General features: G+C 43.3%; 1 protein-coding gene across 1 annotated transcript; it reads left to right on the top strand.

Annotated features, from left to right (window-relative positions):
- Positions 1–1902: 1902 nt before the first annotated feature.
- LOC147900362 (Cytidine/deoxycytidylate deaminase family protein) lies at positions 1903–23853 on the top strand. The gene is made up of 6 exons (XM_087377174.1): positions 1903–2087; positions 2726–2811; positions 2920–2988; positions 3075–3265; positions 23197–23301; positions 23469–23853. The coding sequence occupies exons 2-6, from the start codon at positions 2799–2801 to the stop codon at positions 23655–23657; spliced, it is 567 nt and encodes a 188-aa protein (XP_087233300.1). The 5' UTR covers positions 1903–2087; positions 2726–2798; the 3' UTR covers positions 23658–23853.
- Positions 23854–25897: the final 2044 nt, after the last annotated feature.

Here is a 25897-nt window from a genome sequence, read left to right on the forward strand (position 1 = left end):
ACCAATTCCAGAAAATAGTCAATGAATATGACTGTACACGAGTGGCGCTATATTAGCACTCTCCAATTAAGTGAAGGCCATTTGGTGTATATATCAATTTGAAACAAAGGATATTATGATTTGGTATCTTCAATTTTATATTCTCTCATTTTTAAGGGTATTGTATAAAAAAATGTTGCCACATAACAATACTCTACCTATATCAAGGGCAGAGGCAAGCTCATTATTAGTTTCATTAGGAGTGGAATACAGAGCTACAATGCATGTCTCAATCATTGAATGTTGTGTAGAGGAGAATTTAAAAGCAATATAAGTTGTCCCAATGTGGAGAGTCACCTTACAAATGGAAAACGATGCTTAGTCCTTGACTAATGCTCCAAAACAGCTCTTAAAGACACTTTCCAATCATGCCACGATTGTGACACATATTTGAATGTGGTAAAATATGTAGTCTTAAGAATTCCAATTGGTCATATTTAATCAATGGCCATGGGTGAAGTGGAAGTTGTTATTTTTATCATATAAAACTTTTTAAAAATTTTGAGCCATAGGCCTTCTCCCATGTTCATGCCTAATATGGATCTCATTCTTCTTAATACATGTACTATTTATTTGAATTTGTTGAATTCTCCTTGAGAGATAAGTCTCTACTCTTTTGGTCCCCTAGGTCTTCTTCAAAGGTTGATATTTATGTGTCGTGGGCATGGAGGAACCGCACTAATCCACCATGCCGAACTAGGTGGTGAAACTCTATTGCAGTAATGACACTGGGGGGGAGCCCTCTAAGAAAACACCTTGATACCATGATGAAAGGAATGACTAAGGGTAGGCTCACAATCGTCCACCGCTGTGGACAGGCATCCCCCCCAAATTGTATATCTGCCCTTGCAAGAAATCAAATGAGGTGTGTGTCTACAGCTTGCTTCACAATAGGCAGACACTTGCTTTGCAAAGTAAGAAATAAACATCATAAATGACACAGAGGTGGACCCCAAGAGAAACTGATCCAGTTGATCAAGTGTTAGATTCTAGCCTGGCAACCCAAGTTTGAATCCTCGTGATTGGTCTACTTCTAAGCATACATTCTCTTGGGGACATCTTGAGGCCGCTTGACTTTCATTTCCTACCCAAGCATGACTTAGTTGTCAGCTCATGCTGTTGAGCACGATGGGCGGATGCTTGTTGTGAAAGGGTATAACCTACGGCTGGATTATTTGATTGAGTTGCGACGAGTGGAGGAATAGTGAATCATCGTCGGCCTTCCTTTACTAGGAGAAAACCGGCGCAGTTGTGGCGATTAGCCTTTAGGTCGGAAGCTGATGGAGCTAGTTTTCGACTGGTAAAAGATGGCCGGTGATGATTCCCGACCGTCAACGGCTTGGGGAGGCAGTTGACATGTGGCAGATATATGGGACGTTAGATTTGAGGGGAGATATGAGTTGAGGGCACACGAGCAACGCCACATTTCCACTGTAGGATGAAAAAGTTAATTGAAGGGCACACGAGAAGTGTTGCATAGTCACCGTAAGATCCACAAAAAGTGCCTCACCTTATGATCGAGCTCAAGATCTAACGGCTTATAATCGTGATGAATTATGGCCATTCGATTGGGATTCGATCCAACGATTTGCGATTGAGCGGTTGCCAAGGGTGCAGAGGAGGAAGTTGGAAGATCCAACAGCCATCGTAATTGCGACTGTGCCGCGAACTTGAGCCATGGACGACGGGTTGTGAATTCCACCCAAATGCAAGGCATTCCATTCCATTTCATTGAGTTCTTCTTTATGAAAAGGTAGTTGGGAAGGGCATGGCCCATAACAAAGGAAAGGCAAGTGAAACGTTGGGAAAAGGTGGCTGATGAAAGCAATTTGAGAAAATGCAAAAGAGGGAGGGAATGAGGCCCAAACATAGAATACTAAAGAGAAGCCTCCAAGATAGTTGGTAGCGTTTTTGTTTGTGTGTCTCGAGGAAGACGAAGAAGAAGAAGAGCACTGTAGCTTGTCCGCCATAGCCCAGCAACTTCACAGCACCACCAACAGACAACCCTTCTCCTCCTTATCGTTACCCATTCAGCTTCTTGCTCTTTGGTAACTCCCCTTCCCACCTTCCGTTTCCTGTTCTCTCTCGCTCGTGTTTCGTTTGTCGCCATTGAAGCTTTCCGATAGCGCACATGCATTTTTTTTGGCTTGTCCTTGTTCGTTGCTCTTTTGTCTCGCGGAGCTGGGAATAGGACGGCTATTTGTCGCATGTTGTTGTTGTTCTTGTTGTTGCTGGTCTCGGTAGGGGCGCAATACTATCCATTGGGGGGTTGGAGCCTGTGAACAGACACTACGTCAATCCATTACGAGATCCGTATGGCCAAATTTCTTCCGTCAAATCTTCCTGGTGTCGCTCCGCCTGATCTTGCCGTGCTCGTTTTTGCACGTTTAGTTTGCACGCTTCCATTTGTGATTTGGATGTTATGTTCACTGGGGAAAATTACAACGCCAATTCCTCTGGTTTGCGGGATGGGAGCTGAGAGTGCCATCGTCAAAAATTTCAAATCGGGGTGGGATTTGTTTTTCCAGCAGAGAACTGTTTCTGGGTTCTCTACGTTTTCCCATTCATTTTCGACCTTATTCATATACGCTTGTGCTGCCAAGGTGCCATTACGTTTCCATAGTTTATATGGGTTTGCTACTATCAGGAGTTGGAACTCATTTCGGATCTTTTTATTTTGCTTTAGGGATGAGAATATAAATCTACGTGCATTTGCAGCAAGTGGACAGGTGTTTATCTTCGTGGTGCTTCTCGCCTCAATGGAGGAAACTGGTACTCTGGTCGACTCGATGCTGCTTAACGAAAAGTCTGCATACATCTCAGGTTCGCATTCTTTGTTTTCAACATCTTCTGACCTTTATTGATTGATGCCTTTCACAGTGGAATTGAAGGTCTTGGAAAGTGACAATACCATTTCTGTTGCTTCGACCTTTCCAGGGCATCATGAAGGTATCCCGTTATCGTTTCAAAGCTCTGTAGCTTTGTAACCCTTGAAGTGAGGGAATTGCATTGATTTGATTTTTTTGGTTGTCCAGCTGTTCAGGACAGAGATTACAACTTTTTGTCCCAGGCAGTGGAGGAGGCCTATGAAGGAGTCAATTGTGGTCATGGTGGACCTTTTGGAGCTGTTGTGGTACTAAATGATGAGATTGTTGTCAGCTGTCACAATATGGTTTTGGAATACACTGACCCCACAGCCCATGCTGAGGTCACAGCAATTCGTGAGGTAAGATGTCTACTGCAGGCTATATTTACCTCTATTGATTTTGGGGCCTTACTTTTAATAGATAATCCTTATACATACTTCTAGTCCTTCACAACAAAGTGCCATTTTTCCAGCATAGTGATTCTGAACCTGGTCTCATTACATGCTTTTGGTGAAATTTTTGCATGAGCACATTAACTTCTCACGTGGAAGTGCTTTGGTGAAGATGTCTGCAACATTGTTATGTGTTGACACATAGATCATACTGATCTCCCGTGAATTCAAATTCTCTCTGACATAATGATAATGAACCTCAATGTGCTTCGTGCGAGCATGAAACACAAGATTCTTTGCCACTGCTATAGCACTCTGACTATCAGTGAGAATTGGAGAAGGACCCTCCAATAAGAGATGAAGATCAGCGAACAAACGTTGTAGCCAAACACATTCAATTGTGGCTGTGAAAGCTGCCCCGTACTCAGCTTCACATGAGGAAGTAGCCACTGTAGATTGCTTCTTGCTCAACCAAGAAATGCAAGCTTTGCCCAAAAAGAAACAATTACCACTAGTGGACTGCCTAGTATCATAGTCTCCAGTCCAATCTGAATCACTGTAAGCATGCATCTGCAAGTTACTCCCCCTGGGAAACATCAAGCCATAAGACTTTGTGCCTTGCAAATAACGGAAGATGCGCTTTACAGCTTGTCAATGTGTTGTCTTTCGGCTGTGCACATACTTGCTCACTTGAGATATTGCATACTGAATATCGGGCCTAGTATTGCACAAATAAATGAGGCATCCCATAGCCTGGCTGTAAAGTGTGACATCCACTGATTCACCTGCATCATACATAGTAAGCTTCAGCCCCGGCTCCATGGGAGTGGCTATAGGCTTGCAATCATGCATGTTGAACCTATCCAAGAGCTTCTGCACATACTTGGATTGAGACATAATGATGCCATGCTTGTCTTGTATAGAGTGGATCCCCAAATGAAAATTTAACATGCCTAAATCTGTCATGTCAAATTCAGCCTTCAACTCAGCTTTGAAATCTGCAATTATTTCCTCATTTGACCCTGTGAGCAGCATGTCATCTACATAAATAATGATGATCAAAATATCCCCCCCATCCTTCTTGATGTAGAGGGTGCTTTTTGTGAGACTATTATGTAACCCCTTACTTGCCAGGAATGCATCAATCTTGGCATACCATGCACGTGGGGCTTGTTTCAGCCCATATAAAGCTTTGTTTAGCTTGCAAACCTGAAGTGCATTGCCAGGAAGTTTAAATCCAGGAGGTTGTTTGACATAAACCTCTTCCTAAAAGTCCCCATTAAGGAAAGCTGTTTTTATGTCCAACTGATGGACATTCCAAATGTTACGCTCTAGCCGAGGTAGCATGACCTCGGAAGAATCAGTCGACATTTCCCTTATAGGATCTATCTTTGTAATATATGTGTTTGCGCTTTATGTAAATGATCGGGAGGGATTAATGTCAAGGTCCTAGGTGAGGGCTGATAGCACCGGACTAGATAGATCTGAGACCAGGGGCCTAGTGCAAAGAATGTGCCTAGGGGCAAGGAATTAAATGCATCCCAAGAGAGGGGTGAACTGTTGCATTAGTAAGGCCCTATATGGATGACATATGGCATCTAGATCTATCTAGGGAATTGGGGTGTCAAAGCTTGTGAGAGAATGGAGAATTGGGTAATTACGTGATTTCAAAAATAGCTCTCTCTCTCTTGCTTTTGAGCTTTGGCAGTTTGGCTGGGTGGTTAAGATGGTGCTACTCCCGTGATCAGAAAACGTGGCTTGGAAGAGAAAGTCGTGAGATTTGGTATCAGAGCTGAAGGTTGGAAGGAAGGGTGAATCGACGAACGGGCTGTTGGAGCGATCCAAGAGAGGGGTGAAAAGGGTCCGTCTGACGATCGCGTCAAATGGGTATTACGATTGCGTAAGCTGCACGGAGCGGGGTAGGAGAGGAAGCGAACGAAAAGTGCTGACGTGCGACGAAGCATAGCAGTTCGCCATTCTTTTACGTACGCGTCTGAAAAAGAAAGGTGCCTAGGCACTCGAGCGATCGCCTGGCGTAGAGCATGGACCGTGTCGCGATGCCTTTTGGGAATCTAACGGAAGACCTGGATGGGATACGCCGTTGATCCGACGAGGAGTCTAGTGCAGCCCTCCCACGATTGGCACAGTTGAGCGGACCTGACGGAGCGCAGCGGAAGCGTGGTATATTTGGTCTTCGGTCAACGCTGATAGGGCGACGCGCAGGCTGGAGAACAAGGATTGAATTTAGCTGGTTGCAGAACTCGAATTCCAGGGAGCTTCCTACCTATTTTCCCTTTTGGGTTTGGATCAAAATTCATAGACCAGGAAGGTTCTTTGTCATTTCTGTCGATTCTGTGTTTTTTTCCCTGGTTGGTTGCTGATACTCCGTTTGCGTGAAAAGCGACAAGTAAGCATAGAATTTAATGCTGTAGTAAGGACAGACTATGCTTGAGAATATGCCGGTGGGCTTCAGTCAGAGTAAAATGCAGTAGCTTCCCTAGTATAGGGAAAGGCGGGATTAAATGCATATGCCTGTGTCAGATACGTAATTAGTGTGCATGTCAGGTTGCAGGAGTTCCCTAGTATAGGGAATTGTGTTCAGAGTGTCAGTACCCTGAATTGTGTCAGCTTTTGATTACAGTGTTCTAGGGGTGTTTTTAAAAAAAAAAAAAAAAAAAGAAACCCCAAAACAAAACGCCTACTGAACTAAATGGAAGCAGAAGAAGGGGCTTCCAGGAGGGACCCTGGTGAATCAGGAGTCCGGCCGACCCAGCAGGGATCGCGCCCAGTAGCTCATACCTTATCTGGCAGAATTGCATTGTTGGAGGATGCCTTACAACAGTTGTTAGCACAGCAATTACAAGCTAATGCAGGGCAGTCCGAACTTAGGAGAACACTCCAGAGTATGTCTGCCAGACCTTCTCGAGAGGAGAAGGGAAAGGCTCCAATGGAACCGGAGTCTAGTGTCCATACGGTCGAGCCTAGGAAGGCAAAAGTGCCAATTATTGCCAATTACAGACCGGAAAAGTATTCTGGTCGGATGAACGACCGTAGCTCCGATGTCATTGAGACATGGTTACACAAATGGGACGAGGCGTTCGCCATTTGTGAGATCAGAAATGACATCAAAAAGATCCGCGAGGCCACCCACATGTTTAGTGAGGCAGCGGATCGGTGGTGGATTAAGCAACAAAAGGATGGCATAGCATCCACTACCTGGGAGGGGTTTAAAAGAGAGTTCAGGAAACACTTCTTACCTCCTGACGAGGCATCCCGAGCTTGGGATCAATATAGGAACCTGCGTCAGAGAAATTTATCAGTGGCAGAATACACTGATAAGTTTCGAGAGAGTGTAATGAAGGTTGATGAACCCCTGCCTCAATCAATCCAAGTGAAAGATTTCATATTTGGATTGAATGACCGAATAAAAATGGAAGTTCGGGCTAAGTACGCGAACACGCTAGATGATGCAATAGCTATAGCCTTGAACTATGAGGATGCCAAGGGCAGCAAGCCAAGTGGGTTTGCACAGGTCGGAACCCAGTATGGGTATCCAAAGAAATCTGGGTTTAAGAAGAAGTGGACTAGTAAAGGGAGTGGTTCGCAGCCGAGTGGTCAAGCCAAGCAGGCGAGACCGGCTGAAGCTCCTAAACCAAGTACCACCATTGGAGTGAAGAGAAAAGTAACTCCAATGGCAGCCCGGGCTTGGTCTAAGTCTCCCTTGAACCCGGAACAAAGGGAAAAAGCGAGGAGAGAAGGCTTATGCTTTGGTTGCCTTCAACCTCATCAGTGGAGAGATTGTCCACGTAATAAAGATCGTCGGATGGCTGAGATGGTGATCTCAGAGTGCGACGTGGAGATGCAGGGAAGTCCCAGAGCGGAAGAGATGCAGATTCAGCTAGCGGGATCTTCTCAGAGGTTAGTACCTTGTTTGTTTTGTGTGTCTGTTACTAAGTTAGTGACGAGTGCACCTGATAACATCCTATCTAAGCCCGCAGCAACGGGGTATACAGCCTTCAATGATACGGAGCTAATCAAAATGAAAGGGCAAGTGGCCAATCATGATGTCATTGTGTTGTTTGACTCAGCGTCAACTCACAATGTGATTAACTCCAAGCTCGTGAAGAGGCTGAAATTGAAAACAAGTCCATCTGACTATGCGTATACAGTCAGGATGGCTGATGGAAGTTCAACTGAAGTATGGGACCAAAGGGTTACCCAGTTGGAGCTTCAGATTCAGGACTATACTGAGAAGCTTGATTTTGAAATAACCAAGCTTGCTCATGCGGATATAGCCCTGGGAATGGCGTGGCATTCTAGGAAGAATCCAGCCATTGATTGGAAAAAGCACGTATATCAATTCAAGATGAATGATGTGCTTTATGTCTTGCGAGGTGGAAGAGATATACCTCAGGGACCGTTGGTTTCCGTGATGGAAATCAGAAAGGCTCAAGTAGAGTCTTTATACCTTTGCACAGCATCGGTAGAGTCGGTGGATGAGTCTTCGGCTAGCACTGATGTTATGCAAAGTGATGAGATGGCCAAGCTGGCTAATCTTATAACAGAGGAGTTCTCTGAATGTTTTAGGGATGAACTACCTTATGGGTTACCTCCAGAACGGAAAGTTCAGCATAAGATTGAACTGATCCCGGGGGCAGAACCTGTAAATAGACCTCCCTATAGAATGAGTTTTACTGAAGAAGCGGAGGTGCGTAGGCAACTGGAAGAATACCTCAAGTTGGGGCAGATTCAACCAAGTTTCTCACCTTTTGCTTCACCAGTGATATTAAAGAGGAAAAAGGATGATACGTTTCGCCTCTGTATAGATTACAGAGCATTAAATAATATCACTGTCAAGCACAGATATCCGATGGCTCGGATTGATGATTTGCTAGATGCATTACATGGAGCCGTAATTTTCAGCAAGATAGATCTTAAGTGCGGCTATCATCAGATCCGGATTAGAGCCGAGGATGTGCATAAAACCGCTTTTAGAAGCAGGTTTGGTCATTATGAGTTTTTGGTAATGCCCTTCGGACTTACCAATGCTCCAGCGACTTTCGTCATGCTTATGAACGATTTACTACGACCGTATATCGGAAAGTTCGTAGTACATTTTATTGACGATATCTTGATATTCAGTAAAAGCATTACTGAGCATCGTGAACACTTAAGGATAGTGTTCAGTACTTTGAGGAAAGCCAGTCTATATGTGAATAAAAAGAAAACTATACTGTGTATGGTTAGGCTTGAGTATCTAGGGTTCATAATTACTCCACAAGGGGTAGAAATGAATCCGAAGAAAGTGGCTGCGATACTAACTTGGCCAATCCCTCAGAGTCTGACCGCGTTGCGATCATTCTTGGGATTTGTCCAGTTTTATAGAAGGCATATCAAAGGATATTCCGGAATAGTATCGCCATTGACTGATCTAACCTCAGGTAAAGTACCTTTTATTTGGGGACAGAATCAACAAGAAAGTTTTAACACCATAAAACAAGCTGTGGTCTCAGGACCGGTGTTAAAAATAGTTGATCCCCAGAAACCGTTGTTCCTAGAAACCGATGCAAGTGGCATTGCGGTAGGAGCAGTCCTCCTTCAAGAGGGAAGGCCAGTAGCCTTCGAAAGCAAGAAGCTTTCTCCCTCTCAAAGGAATTGGCCAACTCATGAATTGGAGTTGTATGCTGTTATCCATGCTTTGAAAACATGGAGGCATTATCTGTATGGTTCAGAGTTTTATGTGGATGTGGATCATGATACTCTGAAACATTTCTGTAAACAGCCTGACTTGAGGGGCCGCCAAGCTAGGTGGGCAGAGCTCATGCAGGAGTTTAATCTTACGATTCGGTACCGAAGAGGAAAAGACAATAAGGTAGCTGATGCGTTATCTCGCATTATGCACAACCTGAGTTTCACGGTATTAGAGAGCGCTCTAATGACCGAAATAAAAGAAACTCAGAAGGTGGACGAGTTTGTCCAGAGCTTATGGCCTAAGGCTCATGTGTTAAAACCCGGGGAAAATGAAAAGGATGACCTGGCATCCAGAAAAGGCCAAACTTATGCAAGATATACCATAAGGGATGGTATGCTAGTTAGAAATGGCAAGGTTGTAGTACCTGGTCAGAATGATCTCAGGCAGAGAGTCATTCGACAATGCCATGATAGCCCGTGTGCGGGACATCCAGGTGTCGAGAAGACGTATGATCTCGTGAAGCGAGACTTCTTTTGGCCAAAGATGAAAAAGCATATTCATGAATATGTGACACGGTGTTTCTCGTGTCAGGTAAGTAAGGCCGAGCGGGTGAAGCCACCCGGACTTTTACAACCCTTGGAAATACCACTAAGTAAGTGGGAGAGCATTTCCATGGATTTTATTGTAGGGTTACCTGCAACACAAGGAGGGTATAATTCTATCCTTGTGGTGGTTGATCGTCTAACCAAGATGGCTCACTTCATTCCGACTAGAGAGTCTGTTAGTGCCCCGCAAGTAGCGGATTTGTTTATTAGACATATTTTTCGTCTGCATGGATTGCCTAGATCCATAGTGTCAGACAGAGATGTCAGGTTTACCGGTCACTTTTGGACTGCGGTATTTGAGACACTAAGGACTGAGTTGGGAATGAGTAGTGGGGATCATCCTGAGACGGATGGTCAGACGGAGAGAGTCAACCAGACTTTAGAGGATATGCTGAGAGCATATGTGTCATTGAGGCAACATACATGGGACAAGTGGTTGCCATTGTTGGAGTTTGCCTACAATGACAGGAAACATTCATCTACTGGGTTCAGTCCGTTTGAGCTGAACTATGGTTATAGGCCAGCCAATCCAACTATAGTTGGAGTACCTCAGAAAGTGCCTAGTGCCGCGAACTTTGTAGTTCAGATGCGGGAGATGCTAGCACTTGCGAGAGCTAATATCCGCCAGGCTATGGATAGAGCCAAGGTGTATGCGGATGAAAATCGGTCTATAAGAGTATTTGAAGAAGGAGAAAAAGTTTTTCTCAGAATTCCTTCGCACTCGAAGTCGTTGACTTCAGGAGAGTGTGCTAAGTTATCACCTCGATACTGTGGGCCGTGGTTAATTCTGAAAAGAATAGGCAGTGTAGCCTATAAATTAGAATTGCCACAGGGGTGTAAGGTGCACCCGGTTTTTCATGTTTCACGCTTAAAGAAATTTTTACATACTGGTGACTCACTAATCGAAGGTGTGGTTTTGTTTCAGGAGATAGAGGATATTGCAAGGCGCAAACCAACAAGAATCCTGGACCGAGGAACAATGCAAATACGAAATCGGAAGATACCCACGGTGTTGGTTGCATGGCATGGTCAGCCTCTATCCGAAGCTACTTGGGAGTCCGTATATCAGTTGCGGAGAGTGTTCCCAGACTTTATCATCGAGGACGCTGATGTCTGAAGAGGGAAGGAATGTTACGCTCTAGCCGAGGTAGCATGACCTCGGAAGAATCAGTCGACATTTCCCTTATAGGATCTATCTTTGTAATATATGTGTTTGCGCTTTATGTAAATGATCGGGAGGGATTAATGTCAAGGTCCTAGGTGAGGGCTGATAGCACCGGACTAGATAGATCTGAGACCAGGGGCCTAGTGCAAAGAATGTGCCTAGGGGCAAGGAATTAAATGCATCCCAAGAGAGGGGTGAACTGTTGCATTAGTAAGGCCCTATATGGATGACATATGGCATCTAGATCTATCTAGGGAATTGGGGTGTCAAAGCTTGTGAGAGAATGGAGAATTGGGTAATTACGTGATTTCAAAAATAGCTCTCTCTCTCTTGCTTTTGAGCTTTGGCAGTTTGGCTGGGTGGTTAAGATGGTGCTACTCCCGTGATCAGAAAACGTGGCTTGGAAGAGAAAGTCGTGAGACCAAACAAAATTTTTTAGCCATGGCAATAACTGACCTTATGGTGGTCATCCGGGATGTAGGACTTGCGCTCAGCTTTGCCATTTTGCTGAGGTGTAAGCCTCATTGTAAGCTGATGCGTGATGCCTTTCTCCTTCAAAAATGCCTCAAACTCATGAGACATATACTCCCTCCCTCTATTTGTGCGAAGTGTCTGCACCTTGAGTCCTGTCTCATTCTCAACCATAGCCACAAAGTGTTTGAAATGCATAAATACTTCTGATTTTTCCTTAAGACCATAGACCCAAGTGTAATTGGTGAAATCATTTATGAATGTAACATAATAGAGAGAACCACCAAAAGCAGGTGTCCTCGTGGGACCGCAGACATCATTGTAAATGAGCTGTAATTTACGTGTAGCTCTCAATGCACCATCCTTCTTAAAAGGAAATCTATGCATCTTGCCAAGGATGCAACCTTCACATGCATGAGGAGGAGGTGACTTTAAAGGACGCAATGCATCAACCATAGCATGCTTCTGAAGTGTCATTAAGCTGCCATAGCTCCATTGCCCATGCCTGGCTTGCCATAACTCCGCATTCTGTATCGCAGCAGTGGGAGTGTTCACTGAAAGTGCAAGATCGGATCTTTTCTCATATATGTCAAGCTGAAAAAGACCCCGATACAAAGTGCCAGACAACATCAAAGCATAGTCATTCTTTTTGTCTTTGAATGCACACTTAGCATCATTGAATTTAACCTGAATTGAGAGAGGACACTGAAAGCAAAATTTTCTTTATACCTGGCACATAGAGAACATCTGAAATTTTGAAATTTGTGCTATTAGTGGATGTGAGGATGATGTTCCCCACTCTACACATTGAATAAGAAGAATTATTTGCACAAGTCACATTCTTTTTAGTAGGTGAAGGATGTAGAGATGCAAAAAGGCTCTTCTTAGAAGTGATGTGCTTAGAAGCACCACTATCAAAATACCAAGTATTCAGTGTCTCATTGACACTGAGACGGCATGCATTCTTTGCAGATCATAATTGCAAGTCAAGAAAGCATAAGGATCGTCCTCAATAGTGGCTGTAGCATCTGAACTACCCATTGAAGAATCTGAAATGCAAGACAAAAATCCATAGTGCTCTTCCACAAAGTTGGCTGTAGCATCTCCCCCATCATGTGCATGAGGAGCTGATGCATCTAACACAGCCATACTTGAATCCCTTTTCTTTTCTTTAGCTATGTGTTTCTTGCACTCACCAATATAATGACCTTGCGTCTTGCAGTAGTGACAAATGCCCTTCTTTTTAGGCTTATTTGCATCACCCTTAGCCTTACAAGAGGGCTGTCCTGAATCAGCTTTATGCTGATGTGCAGGCTGATTGGCATGTTCCTTTTGCTGCCCTTTTCCCTTGGGCTTAAACTTAGAAAGCATGGCATGCTCGCCAGCCCTTGTTGCCATATTTCTTCGTGTCTGCTCTTCCTGCAACAGAAGTTCTACCAACTTGTGAAAAGAGAGAGGATTGCTGCCCCCCCTCAATGACAAATTCAGCGAGGTGTGGAAACCAAGATAGGACTCAAGAAGAGAATTCAAAGTGGTGGTAATCATCTCTGAATCCAGAATAACTTCATCAATATTCAGCAACTGCTCCCTCAAATACTGAAGCTTTGTGAGGTGAGTATTCATGGAATCTCCCTCATCCATATGCGTATGAGAAAGCTCTCTCTTCAGGAAGGAAACTCTGGCATCATTTCTTGCTGCAAACATACTCTCTAATATCTCCCAAGCTGCCTTGGAGGTCTTGCATGACTGAATATGAGGAATAATGAACCTCTTGACAGAAAGAGAAATCACTGATAGAGCTTGTGCATCCCTAGAATCCCATCTTTTTTGCTCTGTTGTGGGAGCTACTGGAGCAGCATCTCTAATTACTTGTGTTGCTGCATTTTGACCTCTACCCCTGCCTCCAGCTGTAGGAGTGACAGGTGTAGCCACAGAATCTGGTCTTGCTTCATCTCCATTGACATGATCCCAAAGATGTCTGCCAACCAAGATGTTGCGAACCATAAAACTCCACAAGGAGTAGTTGGTGCCATCCAACTTATCCTCCTGTGTGAGGACTTCAAACACCTCATTGGGGTTGTTCTGAGCCATTTTTGCCAGATAAACTAAAAAACACAGCAAACTGAGCAAGTAAAATCCCTTCTTGGGATGCAAAATGCACAGCCAAAATCTGCCAAAGAGAATCTGTCCACAGTGACAAATACTGTCACAGCCTATCAAAGGCTTGAAATGCACCACAATGCTCGACTCAAAAAACAGCACAGGACATTTGTTTAGCATGCAAGAGGCCAAATTTAGGCCAAGAAGAGAGAGAAAATCCATCGCAATTCTCCCTGGAGTGTGTTGGAGTGCGTGATTGCCTAGTGATTGGATGCATATTCGCCATATAAAAGTTGAGAAGGAATTGCAGGGTATGTAGGATATTGGAAGTGTGTGGGCAATGTTTGCCTGTGGTGCAGCTTTCAAAAGACCTTGTAATTGGCCACTTGGCTTTGTATGAATATTAAAGAAATATCACAAGGGGCGCTAGTATTTGAGGCCAATCGGTGTCTTTGTTTCTGAGTAGGAGCGCTCTAGCTCCCCGTGATTTAATCTGTGGTGATTAATAATTTTATTATTTACTGTGTATGCTGTGGTTAAAGTGGATTCTACCACCCTTTGATTAGTGAAGGCTGGTTTCATGGTTCCGTTGCCGGGACCCACCTAACTTTTTCAAGAGGTGAGCCTGTGGTTGGCTTGGTGCAAGTCCAGTACACTAGACAAAGGATACAGCTTAGAGTCCAGTAATATGTGTCATAGGGAAATATCTCCAGCTCTCATGGAAGAGGAAGACAAAAATAGGATGTCTTAGACCCCTATTGATGACCAGGGTGTGAGACAGGGATCCCAGCATGTTGCTGAGCATTAGTTTGACAATATTGATGAGGAGGATGTGGATTTCTTCAAGGCATAGTTGCAGAAGCTTTATGAGTGCCTTTTCTCAATTCATACAGGACCCTCGTCTTCAGAAGATTCTTAATTAGGAAATGCAGCCAAAGAAAAGGAAGTCCGATGATGTGGATAAGGAGTTTGACGTTAACAAGAGATCGCATGTGAATTTTCAGGAGCAGCCCTCGCAAAACCTTTATGGTTTGCAACAATCTAATGGTATTCCGGGGTGGAATCAAGGCAATAATTTTCAGTCTATAGTTTTTGGACAGGAAGAAGTTATTGCACCCCCTTCACAACAATGTTATTTTGGTGGAGGATCAATTTTCGAGGCTATGGTTAGCCCTCAAGCACAATTTGCTGGTATGCCTGCAAGTTAGATGGTGGGGTTCCAGCCTATTATGCAGCCCATGGGACATAATTTAATGTATGCAAATGTTGGGGCAGCCCCAAGGATGCAAATGGGAATGCCTAATGCACTAGCAGGCAATACGGTTATGCCAAATATGCAAAATTCAGGAGCTGGTCTGAATAATACAGCCTCATGGTGTTAGTGCTGGAGATAGTATGAGTGCTGTTGTTCCTTTTGCTTAGACACCTGCATATGATAACTTGGCACCGAAAGGGAAAGTGAAAGACTATAAGAAGCTGGAGCTGTGGTCAAATTTGAGACATTTTGTGGTATTTAGGATAAGCTTAAGGCTTTGACCTTTCTCTAGCAGTTTGATGCAGCGTATAATGGAGGAATTTTTTCGTAGTCATGTAAGATACGTCGGGCTGCAAGTTTTTTGAAGGGTAATGCTCTCCAGTGGTGGACCACTATGATTATGTAGAACACCGCACCTACTACTTTGTTAGGCTTTAAACAAGTGTTTTCAGCTGCGTGGCTTAGTACAAATTTTGAGGTTGACATCGTGACTGCTTGGCACGAACTGAATTCAAACAACTTCCAAGATCTTGAGGAGTACAATAGTAAATTTTGGGCGGCTTTGTTGCCTGTAAGCTCCTATCGGCATGTTCCTTTTTGTGAGTAGGTAGAGAAGCATTGCTGTGGCTTACCAAAGGAGCTTAGAGACTAGTGTACGAAGACGAAAGTTTCCAACATGTCTTAATTGATTGAGAATGCTAGCACAACATATGCCTTGATACAGGGAAAGACTTTTGGATTCAAGGGCGGATAGAAGCATGACGTCAAGAAGGAGACTCGAAGCATTGTGTGGTCTCCATAAAGGAAGAAAATATCAAAGACCACACAAATACTAGCAAAGGATGCCAAAGTACACTTACACACAATAATGAGGAGCAGCTTGTGCAATAATAACTTGCACTGCCATACCCATACCTTCCAAAGCTCCACCCTTGTGGCTTGTTGATATTGCGATAAATTCTTTCTATCTTAAGTTGTGCCTTGCCCTATCAGCTAGATTGTCCTCCAAGCTTTTTTTTTTTGCTTAGATGCTCATTTGGGAGAGACTAAAATGAAATATGACTGAACTTTTGGCAGCTGGTCAGAAACCGGATGCGTGCTTACCAAAACGTCGCAGGACAGATTCATATAGTCTCCACAAGCAATTGTAGCTTGAATTAAGAGAATGCGGACTACTTTGATGAGCCTTCTCCTTTAATGCTAGCCTTTGTCAGAGTTGAGTCTGCCCTTCACCTTCGTAATGCTAACATAAACTTAGTACGAAGATTTTTGTATAATGCATGCTCGAGTATGGTGGGTGAGTGGGTATGTGTGAGAACATATGTCTATACTATGGTTGTAAACTACTCGGTGCTTTCTATCAATTCAGACAACGGATTTTGCAGAGGCATTTGAATGAGATGATTGCGAGTTGCCAAACACATATACTTGAACTTAAGAGTTTGCAATTAAGCTGGAATTAAGACTTATACAGCTTAAAGACAAAGTGACATCATTGGAAAAATGCAATATGATTGAGGGGCCAAGACGGCCCCCCCCTTACCCAGGCTCACTTTATTCTTGAAAATGGAGATACAAGACCAAGGTGCAATGCACCTTTCAAACTGATGAACTGAGTGAAAACCTAGGACCTAGATACAAGACTCAAGAGCATATGTACAAGGTAGACAACAAAAAGGAGGACTCCAAGCTCAGGTTTCAACTCTTGGCTTGCCCAATCCACAAGGAAGAAGCCTGCAACAATCACCACTTATATCCAACATTAGAGACAAGCACTAGTTTCTATAAAGATAGTAGAAACAACATGAAATAGTGCTGTAAATGAGATAAACTTGACAATACAGGCTCCCTTCGTGACTTGACCCTTTTGTAGATGAAGTCCTTGATGCCTCTGAAGCTACCTTGGGTGAGGAGAGTGTGGAAAAGGGGCTGGAATGAGAACAGCTTAGAAAAACAGCCTGTAGGCTAGAGAGAGAAAGCTTTTATGGAGTGATAGCTGTAGAGAGAGAGTGCCAATGCTGATCCCAAGGGAGGAGATGTAAGAGAGGAGCTGCTGCTGTTCCAGAGGTGCACAGAAAGGCAGATTTCTGCAAGGGAAATGGGCTGGAACAGTAGAGAGAGAAATTTTGTAGTAGAGAGAGAAAGACTGCAGCAGGAGAGAGAAAGGGGCTGTGGCTGCTCCAGGCTAGGTGAAGGAGAGAGGATGCTGCTGCTGTTCCAGAAGAGCTGAGAGGGGGCAGATTTCTGGAGAGGAGGGGCTGGAACTGTAGAGAGAGAATGTGCTCTTGTAGAGAGAGAAAGTGCTGCTGAGGTGAGAGAATGGCCTGGGGAGAAGCTGGCTGCACCCAAGGAGCTGGAGAGGTTCTGCTGCATCATCCAAAAGGAGGGAGAAGAAAAGTGACGAAATTTTCATGTGTGGAGTGAAGGGGAGAGGCCTTCTTTTATAGGCTCAGCCCCTCCCCTAGGCCTAGAGTGGAAGGTGGACACTTGTCCCAGATTTTTGGTGGGCTGCAGTCCCAAAGAGGACAGCCCACAACCTGCCCCAAATCTACCAGATTTGGGGCCAAACACTTGGCCTGCATGCCCTGCCACTTGCCATGCATGCTGCCACATGTGTGGGACAGGTGGACTGACCTGCCAGCTTAGATTCCATGCGGCAGTCTGCCACGTGTCAGCTGCCACGTCACTCTCAAAAACCCTAAAATTTCAAAGTTGTCAGAATTTAATTCTGATCGCACCCACGGGTTCCTAACAGCTTAGACTATCTATTGACGTACTCTAAGGTCATAATTGAGCCATACTGAGCTCATTTGTTTGTCGTCTTATCTTGTATCTCCATTACTCTTGGCATGCTGCCAGGCCCACACCCAAAGCTCAGGGAACATTCTCTTGAATGGTTCCTAGGTCGGTATGCAATCTGTGCATTTGATTGGTCCCATGTTTGGGTACTCAGGTGGGGTGTGGTTTCTAGATGTCCCTCTCAAAGAGAGGCCATCACTCATGTGGGTCACTAATGCCCATAACCCCAAGCAAGGGGGTCCACCCTCAAATGCTAGACCTAGTCCCCATTGTCCGTAACTAAACAGTAGGAAAACATTTCATTTCTTAATAAGCATACTATTGAAAAACGAACCAAGCGAGTGGATACATGTTGAAGCAGGATGACAATGGTCTATACCCATCGTTTGGTGCTGATGCCGTCGGTTTGGGATGTCATAGTAGCTAGTCCCTACTATGTGTGATGGAGTTTATCGTTTTCAACCTTGCGAGTGACTATCATGAGATTGAAATTGCACTATGTGTTGTATTTTTAGGGGATGAGTTTGGGCATGTTACTGAATTCTTCTTGACATATGCTGAGGCACTATCCATGATCAGCTACAGATTTGGTGTTTCGACACGTTTAGTTGGGAGAATTGCTTGTGGCCTTGAAGATATTGAAAGATTTATACGAGACCAACAATGTGGTCAAATAATTACACACCATAATTAGTTATTCAGACTGATGTTGGGTGAGGGAGGGTCTATCAATGACCGTCTAAAAATGGTGAAGATTCTCAAAGGCGAGTTGCCAGGGGTTGGTCAAAAGGTTGATAGCAATTCATTACACATGCTGTCTATAAGCAAGCTTCCATGCAGCTTCAAGGGGTAGGTGATTGTCTTGAGAGTTAGAGAAGTCCACCTTTGAGGAGGCTTGTTGAGATGACTCCTTCCTTGAGTCATCTACCACGATAATCTTCTCTGAACTAGAGACTAGGAACCGAACTGCATGAATAACCATGTGATACTCACCACCCAACTATTAATAGATCTCTTCCACCTCATCTCCAAGCACATAAAGGTCAGGAGTAAGGTCTATGGCCTATTGATCCTTACCCAACATTGCCAGCTTGCAATGCCTATGGCCAAGATCCAAGTGAATGCCCATTACCCAAGCCCTCATGCCAATATATAGATTAGGCCATGGAGAAACATATCTCGAGTGATTTTTACTCCTTAGACCTTTAATCCAGAGGGCTTTTCTTGACCCTTCTCCTAGGGCTTCCACCCTAGGCTAACAACCTCACTCTATGGCCTCCCCTAACCCTAGGGCTAGTTGTTAGCACCCATTGTTAGCCAGGGGTGTAACATACTTCCCCTGCTTTAAGGTATTTATATTCTCGTAAATAGAGCAGGGAAATCTTTTCTTTTTCAATTGGCAATTCTTTCTACAGATGGATCTTTCTCGTAAATGGAGTACGGAAAACCTCTCTCTTCGAATTGTCAATTCTCTTTACACATGGATCTTCCTAACGTATATTCCACAACACAATGAATCTTGATTGCATTCCAAATTCCTCATACTCCTAAAGATAATTTTGGCATTCCATAAATTACTTCTAACTAATCCTTATGTTTCCCAAGGAACTTTATTCACAAGCACATGCACATATATTTAGCTAGCATGAGTCATCTGTAAGAGGATGCTTAGGTTAGGCAGAGTCATTAGTAGGTTTTGGTTTAGTTGAGGCTCTAGTTGATCAGAACACTCTATGTCATGCGACCTTACTCCTAGATTCCCATATGAAATATAATTTAGTCTTCCACTAAAACTTTCAATTCATCTATAACACATTTCTTTCTTCTTATACATAGAAGAGAAGTAGATGAATTCTGAATCCACTAAAACTTTCAATTCGTCTACAACACATTTCTTTCTTCTTGTACATAGAAAAGAAGTAGATGAATTCAGAAATTCTAATTCACAAGCCAAACATTTTCAAAGAGCAAAGTCAAAACTGGGGAAATTTTGTTGATACAGCTTGGATGAGTTCACTGTATGATACAGAAGAAGTAAGCAGTTTTGAGGATGCTTAAGACAATGAGCATTGGATGGGGGCCATGCAGGTAGAATTGGATTCTACAAGGAAGAACAATACATGGGAACTGGTGGATTTGCCCATATGCAAGAAAGCTATTGGGACAAAGTGTGTCTAGAAGGTCAAAAGATCTGTGGTACCATTGACAAAATCTCAGTACGAAGACTTTGTATAAATGGATGCTCAAGTATGTGTGGGTGTGTGGATTTGTATGTGTGAGAGCATATTGTTATACTATGGTCTACACCCACTGTTGGGCGCTGATGACGTCAGTGGGGATGTCATAGTAGCTAGTCCCTGCTATGCATGATGGAGTTTATGGTTTTCAACCTTGTGACTATCATGAGATTGAAACTGCACTATGTTGTTTTTTTAGAGGATGAGTTTGGGAATGTTCCTAGATTCATCTAGGTATATACCATTGACAGGTACAAGGCAGACTAGTTGCAAAGGGTTATGACCTTTGTCCCCACTTCTACAATGAATGCCATCAGGTGTTCATTTTGGGTGGAAAGTACATCAGCTGGATATTTAAACAGCCTTTGTCGATGAGGAATTCGCAGGAAGAAGAGTATGTGAGTCAGCCTGTTGGTTTTCAGAGCCTGTTCAGGAACATAAATTATGCAGACTCCACCAGGATTTTCAAGGATTTTTATGGGCTGAAATAAGTCCACAGGCTTGGGTGTGAAAATTCATAAATTTTTTACGAATTAGGTCTACAAAATAGTCCAACTGGGAGTATCCTTAATGTCAAAGAAAGACAAAATGGATTTGTGGATTATGATCTTGTGTCGGATGATATGCTTCTCACAGGCACAAATGAAGAGAAAATTGCTGAATTCAATAGGGATCTTGAAGCTTCATTTGAGATGTCTGATATGGGTTTGTTACACTAGTATTTGGGCATTTAGTCGCAGAGGTTCAGTTTTCAGGACTGCAAGCCTATTTCAACCCCCATGGAGCCAGGGTTGATTCTGTCCATGCATGATGCAGGTGAACCATTTGATGCTGTTGTATACATTCGGGCTGTTCGATGCCTTATTTATCTTTGCAATACTGTCCAAATACTTAGTTCAGTGTGTCCCAATTGACCAATTATATGCACAGCCCCAAGACACATTGTTGGCGTGCTGTAAAGCGTGTTTTCAGATATTTGCAGGGTATCAGTCTCTTGGATTGTTCTATGTCGGGGGGGTGACTCTGAAGATTGGGTTGGTGATTCTGATACTAGACATTCCACCAATGGAAATTGTTTCTTTAGTGGCACTTCATGCATATCATGGCTGAGCAAGAAACAATCCTTTGTGGCAATCTCATCTTGTGAAGCTGAGTATAGGGAAGCTTTCACAACTACAGTTGAATGTGTGGCTCAAGAGATTGATGGTAGATCTTCGTGGTGGTTTGTGGCCATCTACTCCCTTACTGACAATCAGAGTGCTATTGTGGTGGCACGGATCCTGTGTTTCATGTACACACGAAACACATTGAGATCCATTACCATTATGCTAGAGATAGGTTATATCTGGGGGAGATCTGTTTGATCTACTGACCTACACATCAGAACACTGCAGGTTACTAAGGCCCTCTTTAGAGAAAAGTTTTGAAGCTTTCCACAAGGTTTTGGGCTTACTTCCATTTGGTGGATTGAGATCACTCCTTGTATACCAAGACATTGTCACTGTACGGGGGTGCTGGAAATATTGTAATATTTAAGGCAGCGGCCAATGTATTAGTTAATTAGGAGTGTAGGGGCACTTTTTCCTTCTATGGTTTCTCCCCTAACTACTATTAGTGGTACAGTCACTTTTGACTTACCCTCACCCTAGGCTCACCCTAGGGTTTTAGGGTTTTGCCATCTGCTTGTACTCATTCTTGCAATCTCATTTCAGCTGCTGAGCTCCATGTTTTTGAGCTCTCCACCTCAATAAACTCGTCCAGATGCTACCTTTGACAAAAGCTGCTCTGGATGCCAATGACCTGAATGTCCTGACTAATGACCTGCTGTTCTTTGTATATGATAGATTGGGGGATCATCTCTGTGGAGAAAGCATGCCTCCCCTTTGCCAACTGCGATGCCATACTTCAGGTGAAGACCCAACCGATACTCTTCAACTTGGCAACAATCCTAAGAGAGCACTGTCAAATCCTTTGGGTTTGGGAGGCTCTATAAGGAATGGGCGATCATCTCCAGGTCTCCATCATTGCAACAAAGGAAAGTCTTTATCATCATGCATGACAACTAGACTTGCATTGATTTAGACAAGGAAACTACTATGTCATTGAGGGGCAAAGAACACTGAGGTTCAACCTCACTTCTTTGAGAGAAGCTGGGAGGGGCAGGAGCCAGGGAAAGGGATGGCGTGAGGCCAAAAAAAACACAGAGGTCCAACAAAGCAGACTACTGTGCTCAACATTTTACAGAACACATCTAGGGTTGTCTAGATCTTTCAGAAAATGTACACTTTCCTGAAAGTGGGGGAGGGGGTTTACTGGCAGTTTATGAAATGCTAGCATGTTTTGCAGGTGTTATGGTTCTTGGAGTCCTTGAGGTATATGTGCTCAATTTTAGTTGTTGCCTGTTTTAAGAATTCGAACACTTTCAGTGCACCTGAGTACTTTTTTCATGCTATAATCTTGACCTGAGATAAGCATGAGAAGGATACCATGACAATGAAGATCTACTGATGGCATACGGTGACAAGTGTGTTTTTCAACATCCTATGTTTGCAACAGCATGCTCATTTCAAAATCACTGGTCTAACTATGATGTACATCAAAGTGATCTTAGAAGAGATGCCCCCAGGCTTAAGGATGGCTTACAGTGTGCCTCATAAGAATGAATGAAAGGAACCCAAAAAATTTAGGCTAGACCTTCTAGAGAGTTAATTAATAAAGCATTTAAGTCTCCAACAGACCGTTATTGTTCGTGTTATGAATTTCAAAGACAACAGGGTTAAAATCCAACGACAGGCTGGCTTATAATGAGCCATAAGGTCAGTGAAGGTGGGTCTTCTAGAAAGGTGAGCAATCAGATGAGCCATTTAACCCTCCAACAAAGACAATTCATTATTATGCTTGCTTTGAATATCAAAGGATTATGGGGTCACAAGGCATCTAAGAACAGCTCATTAGGGGCACACATTTAGCAAAGAAAAGGGGTTACTTGTCTGTGAATTCTATGTGACAATTTACTTTAGTGATCTTATGGTGGATTTGTATCCCCAACAGCAAGCCTTGCTTGAATGCAGGTGAAACATTATCTCATCAACGTTTCATAATTTTTGGCGATCCTTGTAAGATTGGGGTCCATCATGCAGATGGACCTGATTGAATTAATAAGACCGATCTTGTAGCATAAAATGGTGTTAGACAGGCTATTCAACTGAGTGTCGCTATAAGAACACTTTAAGTAGATTCCTCTTCTTGGAGTGGCCTGCCTGATAGATAGATTCTTTTCAGTGTGCTTAGTTTCTTGTCTTGCTTGGTTGGTTTCTGAACAGGGAAGGGTCTCTTGAGAGTATCCTCATTCCCCATGGGCATTGCCCTCTCCATCTCTCCTGTATAATTTATATTTGTCATTATCTATATGGGGCATAAACCTATTGACACTGAGTGACATATGGTTTTTGAATTCGATTGAACTGCTGAATTCATGGAATAATAATCTGCAATATATCTCTAACCTTGTCTTGGGACACAGAATTTCCTTTGCTAACCTTACCCAAAAAAAAAATGGTGGTTTTTTTCTCAGGCTTGCAAGAAACTTGGGCGCATAGAACTCTCTGATTGTGAGATGTACTCATCATGCGAGCCATGCCCAATGTGTTTTGGGGCCATACATCTGTCGAGAATCAAGGTTAGCTTGCAGAAGAATGTTAGGGAAAATGAGTGCCATTCATAAACTAACATTGCCCAGGAATTCTCTGCCCCCTACTCAAAGGGTGAAATGATCTTCATTAAAATCATGTTACTAAGAATGGATTTGGTTTTGACTCTTGTGATGTGCTGGTTGCCATATTGTAGCGGTTGGTGTATGGGGCACAGGCTGAAGCAGCTATTGCGATCGGTTTTGATGATTTTATCGCAGATGCCATTAGAGGAACCTCACATTATCAAAAGGCCAATTTGGAAATAAAAAGGGCAGATGGTAGTGTTGCGGCTATTGCAGAACAAGTGTTTAAAGACACAAGAGCAAAGTTCCAAATGTATTGAATCTCTGATATTCTACTATCTGCACTAGTCTCCACAATTGAGGATCACTCCTGAAACATAGCAAATGTTGTTGATCCCTTTTATTTGGAGAGTACAAAACAGGTCACATTCAAACTATAAGTTGGCCTGATTGCAAAAGCCCAGAAATGCCAAGGGTTTTCACATTTATTTTTTGAGATGAAAATTCGATTTAAAGAAAGATTTATTTCTGGATATTGTTGCATTAATACATATTCTTTTTCCACAAGTTAGCAACATTCTTTTTTTTGTTTGAAGTGTTGCTGGCAGCTCCAAATTTGATATTATTTACTAAGAACTCCAGAATGCAGCAAACATATGGCTTAAATGTCTGCATTGTTGAGCAATTCGGTGTGCTTGTACCTTAAGGCAGAGTAAGCATTTCATCAATTGCGACATGCACATGGACGGGCGTGCACACATGTACTCTGACATGCATGCATGCATATGCATGTGTTCATGTGCACACACATGTACATATATATCTTCATGCTATGGCAAGAATGCCATACATCATGATGAGTAGGCTAAATATATAGAAATGCACCAAACCTGACCCAGAGCACACGCAAGTGTGTGCACAGGCATGCAAGCTTGCGTGCATGCACGCACATGAACTCGCGCGTGCGCACACTTTTTTTGTGGGTATACTATATATTACTATGTGGGAAACCTCAAAACAAGGTGAAAACCCACTATGAGCAAAAATGAAAAGGAGCAATACACCTATCTAAAAGAGTAGGAGCTCAAGAAAAAAGAGAGAGCTGGAGGAAATTAAATTTCACGCCATCAGGTGGCAACATAAAGGCAATTTCCTCCAATGTAAGGCCTTGTTGTACTTGAAAACCATTGAGCGCAGTAGTGGTACCATTAATAAAGTGCAGTTTCTTTTGACCCTTGCGATTCTTCTTGACGTAAGTAAGAAGATGAAACTTTTGAATGACAGGGTTAAAATCTTGTACATAGGATGCATATTCTGAAGAGAGAAATTTTCATTAGGTTCATGAGAAGGTACCTGTGTATAGGGCTCTCGCAAATCCACGTTTGTATCCTTATTACCAACATTAATTATATCTGAAGGAGATATATCCACCTGCTAATCTTGTGCCCTCAATTCCATATTCAAATCCTCATGCCATCATTAACTATATTTGAAGGAGATTTATCCACTTGTAGCTCAAGGGACCGTGATTGAATGATTGGAGAAGCTAGGTGAGACTCCTCTCCAACAAAATGAGAGTGCTGCACTAAAGAGGGCCCGAAGGTCAAAAACACCAATTCTAGAAGATGTGGAAGCAGTGGAAGAAGGAACATGAATAGGACCCACGGAGCATATTTTGCGGTTGAGATTCAGGCACAGGAGTATCTCGGAATGAAAGAGCTTGAAAGGAATTTGACAAGGGGACCAAAGGAGATGTTGTGACAGGAGCTTTCCCATGAGGATACACCCATCTCCATTCCTTTTTATGCTTGGGCTGCTCCAGTTTAACGGACGGGAGAGGAGGAACTCCAAAGAGAGACAATGTGTCTTTCACATTGTGAGATTGAGTTGAGGGCGAGGGGCAACATCAAGTGAAGTGACCAATCTGTCTACACTTGTAACATGCATTCGGGAAAGAAGAAAACTGTAAGAGAATGCAAAGAGGATGTGCCAAACCATAATCAATATCTAAACCTGACGGTATAGGTTGTTCCATATCCCACAGTATGCAAATTTGGATGTCCTTGCTTGAAACCAAGAAATCCCGCTTGGGAAGATGCAACACTCTTCCCAATAGAGAAACAATAGAGGAAATATTTGGGAGAAGAGGTACAGGCAAGGCCTTCAAAGTAACCCAGACTGGACAAAACTACATAAGGTTCTTGGTGGGGTCAAAGAGAGAATACCAAGGCATCACATATGCAAGAAACCCTGTACCATGTAGCCCAACCATATTCAATACAAAGGAAGTAATTTTATGAACGCCCACTGTAGCAGACGACTACGCACATAACGAGGAGGGATTCATGACCCGCCCCATGAAATAGAGACACACGCCATGCTGCTATGCTTGACACATGCTGTCAAGAAGGCAATCTTGAGGTCCCGAACACTGCAATAGACCCGGGTCCTGAGCGTCCAAAATTGATTCTTCACATAGACGGCTAAGTAGATCACACTGCCACGATGAAGAAGAGAATTTCATAAAACCGAGCTTCACCTGCTTACCAGGCTGGAAGGA

This window comes from Dipteris shenzhenensis, chromosome 7 (genome assembly GCF_047967505.1).
Source record: "Dipteris shenzhenensis isolate YYH24624 ecotype China chromosome 7, Dip_SZ_1.0, whole genome shotgun sequence".
NCBI classification, from domain to species: Eukaryota; Viridiplantae; Streptophyta; class Polypodiopsida; order Gleicheniales; family Dipteridaceae; genus Dipteris; species Dipteris shenzhenensis.

Coding starts and splice junctions, on each gene's coding strand:
- LOC147900362 (XM_087377174.1), top strand. Junction 3,266..23,196: donor AGGTCACAGCAATTCGTGAG/GTAAGATGTCTA, acceptor TTTTTTTCTCAG/GCTTGCAAGAAACTTGGGCG. Junction 23,302..23,468: donor TACATCTGTCGAGAATCAAG/GTTAGCTTGCAG, acceptor GCCATATTGTAG/CGGTTGGTGTATGGGGCACA.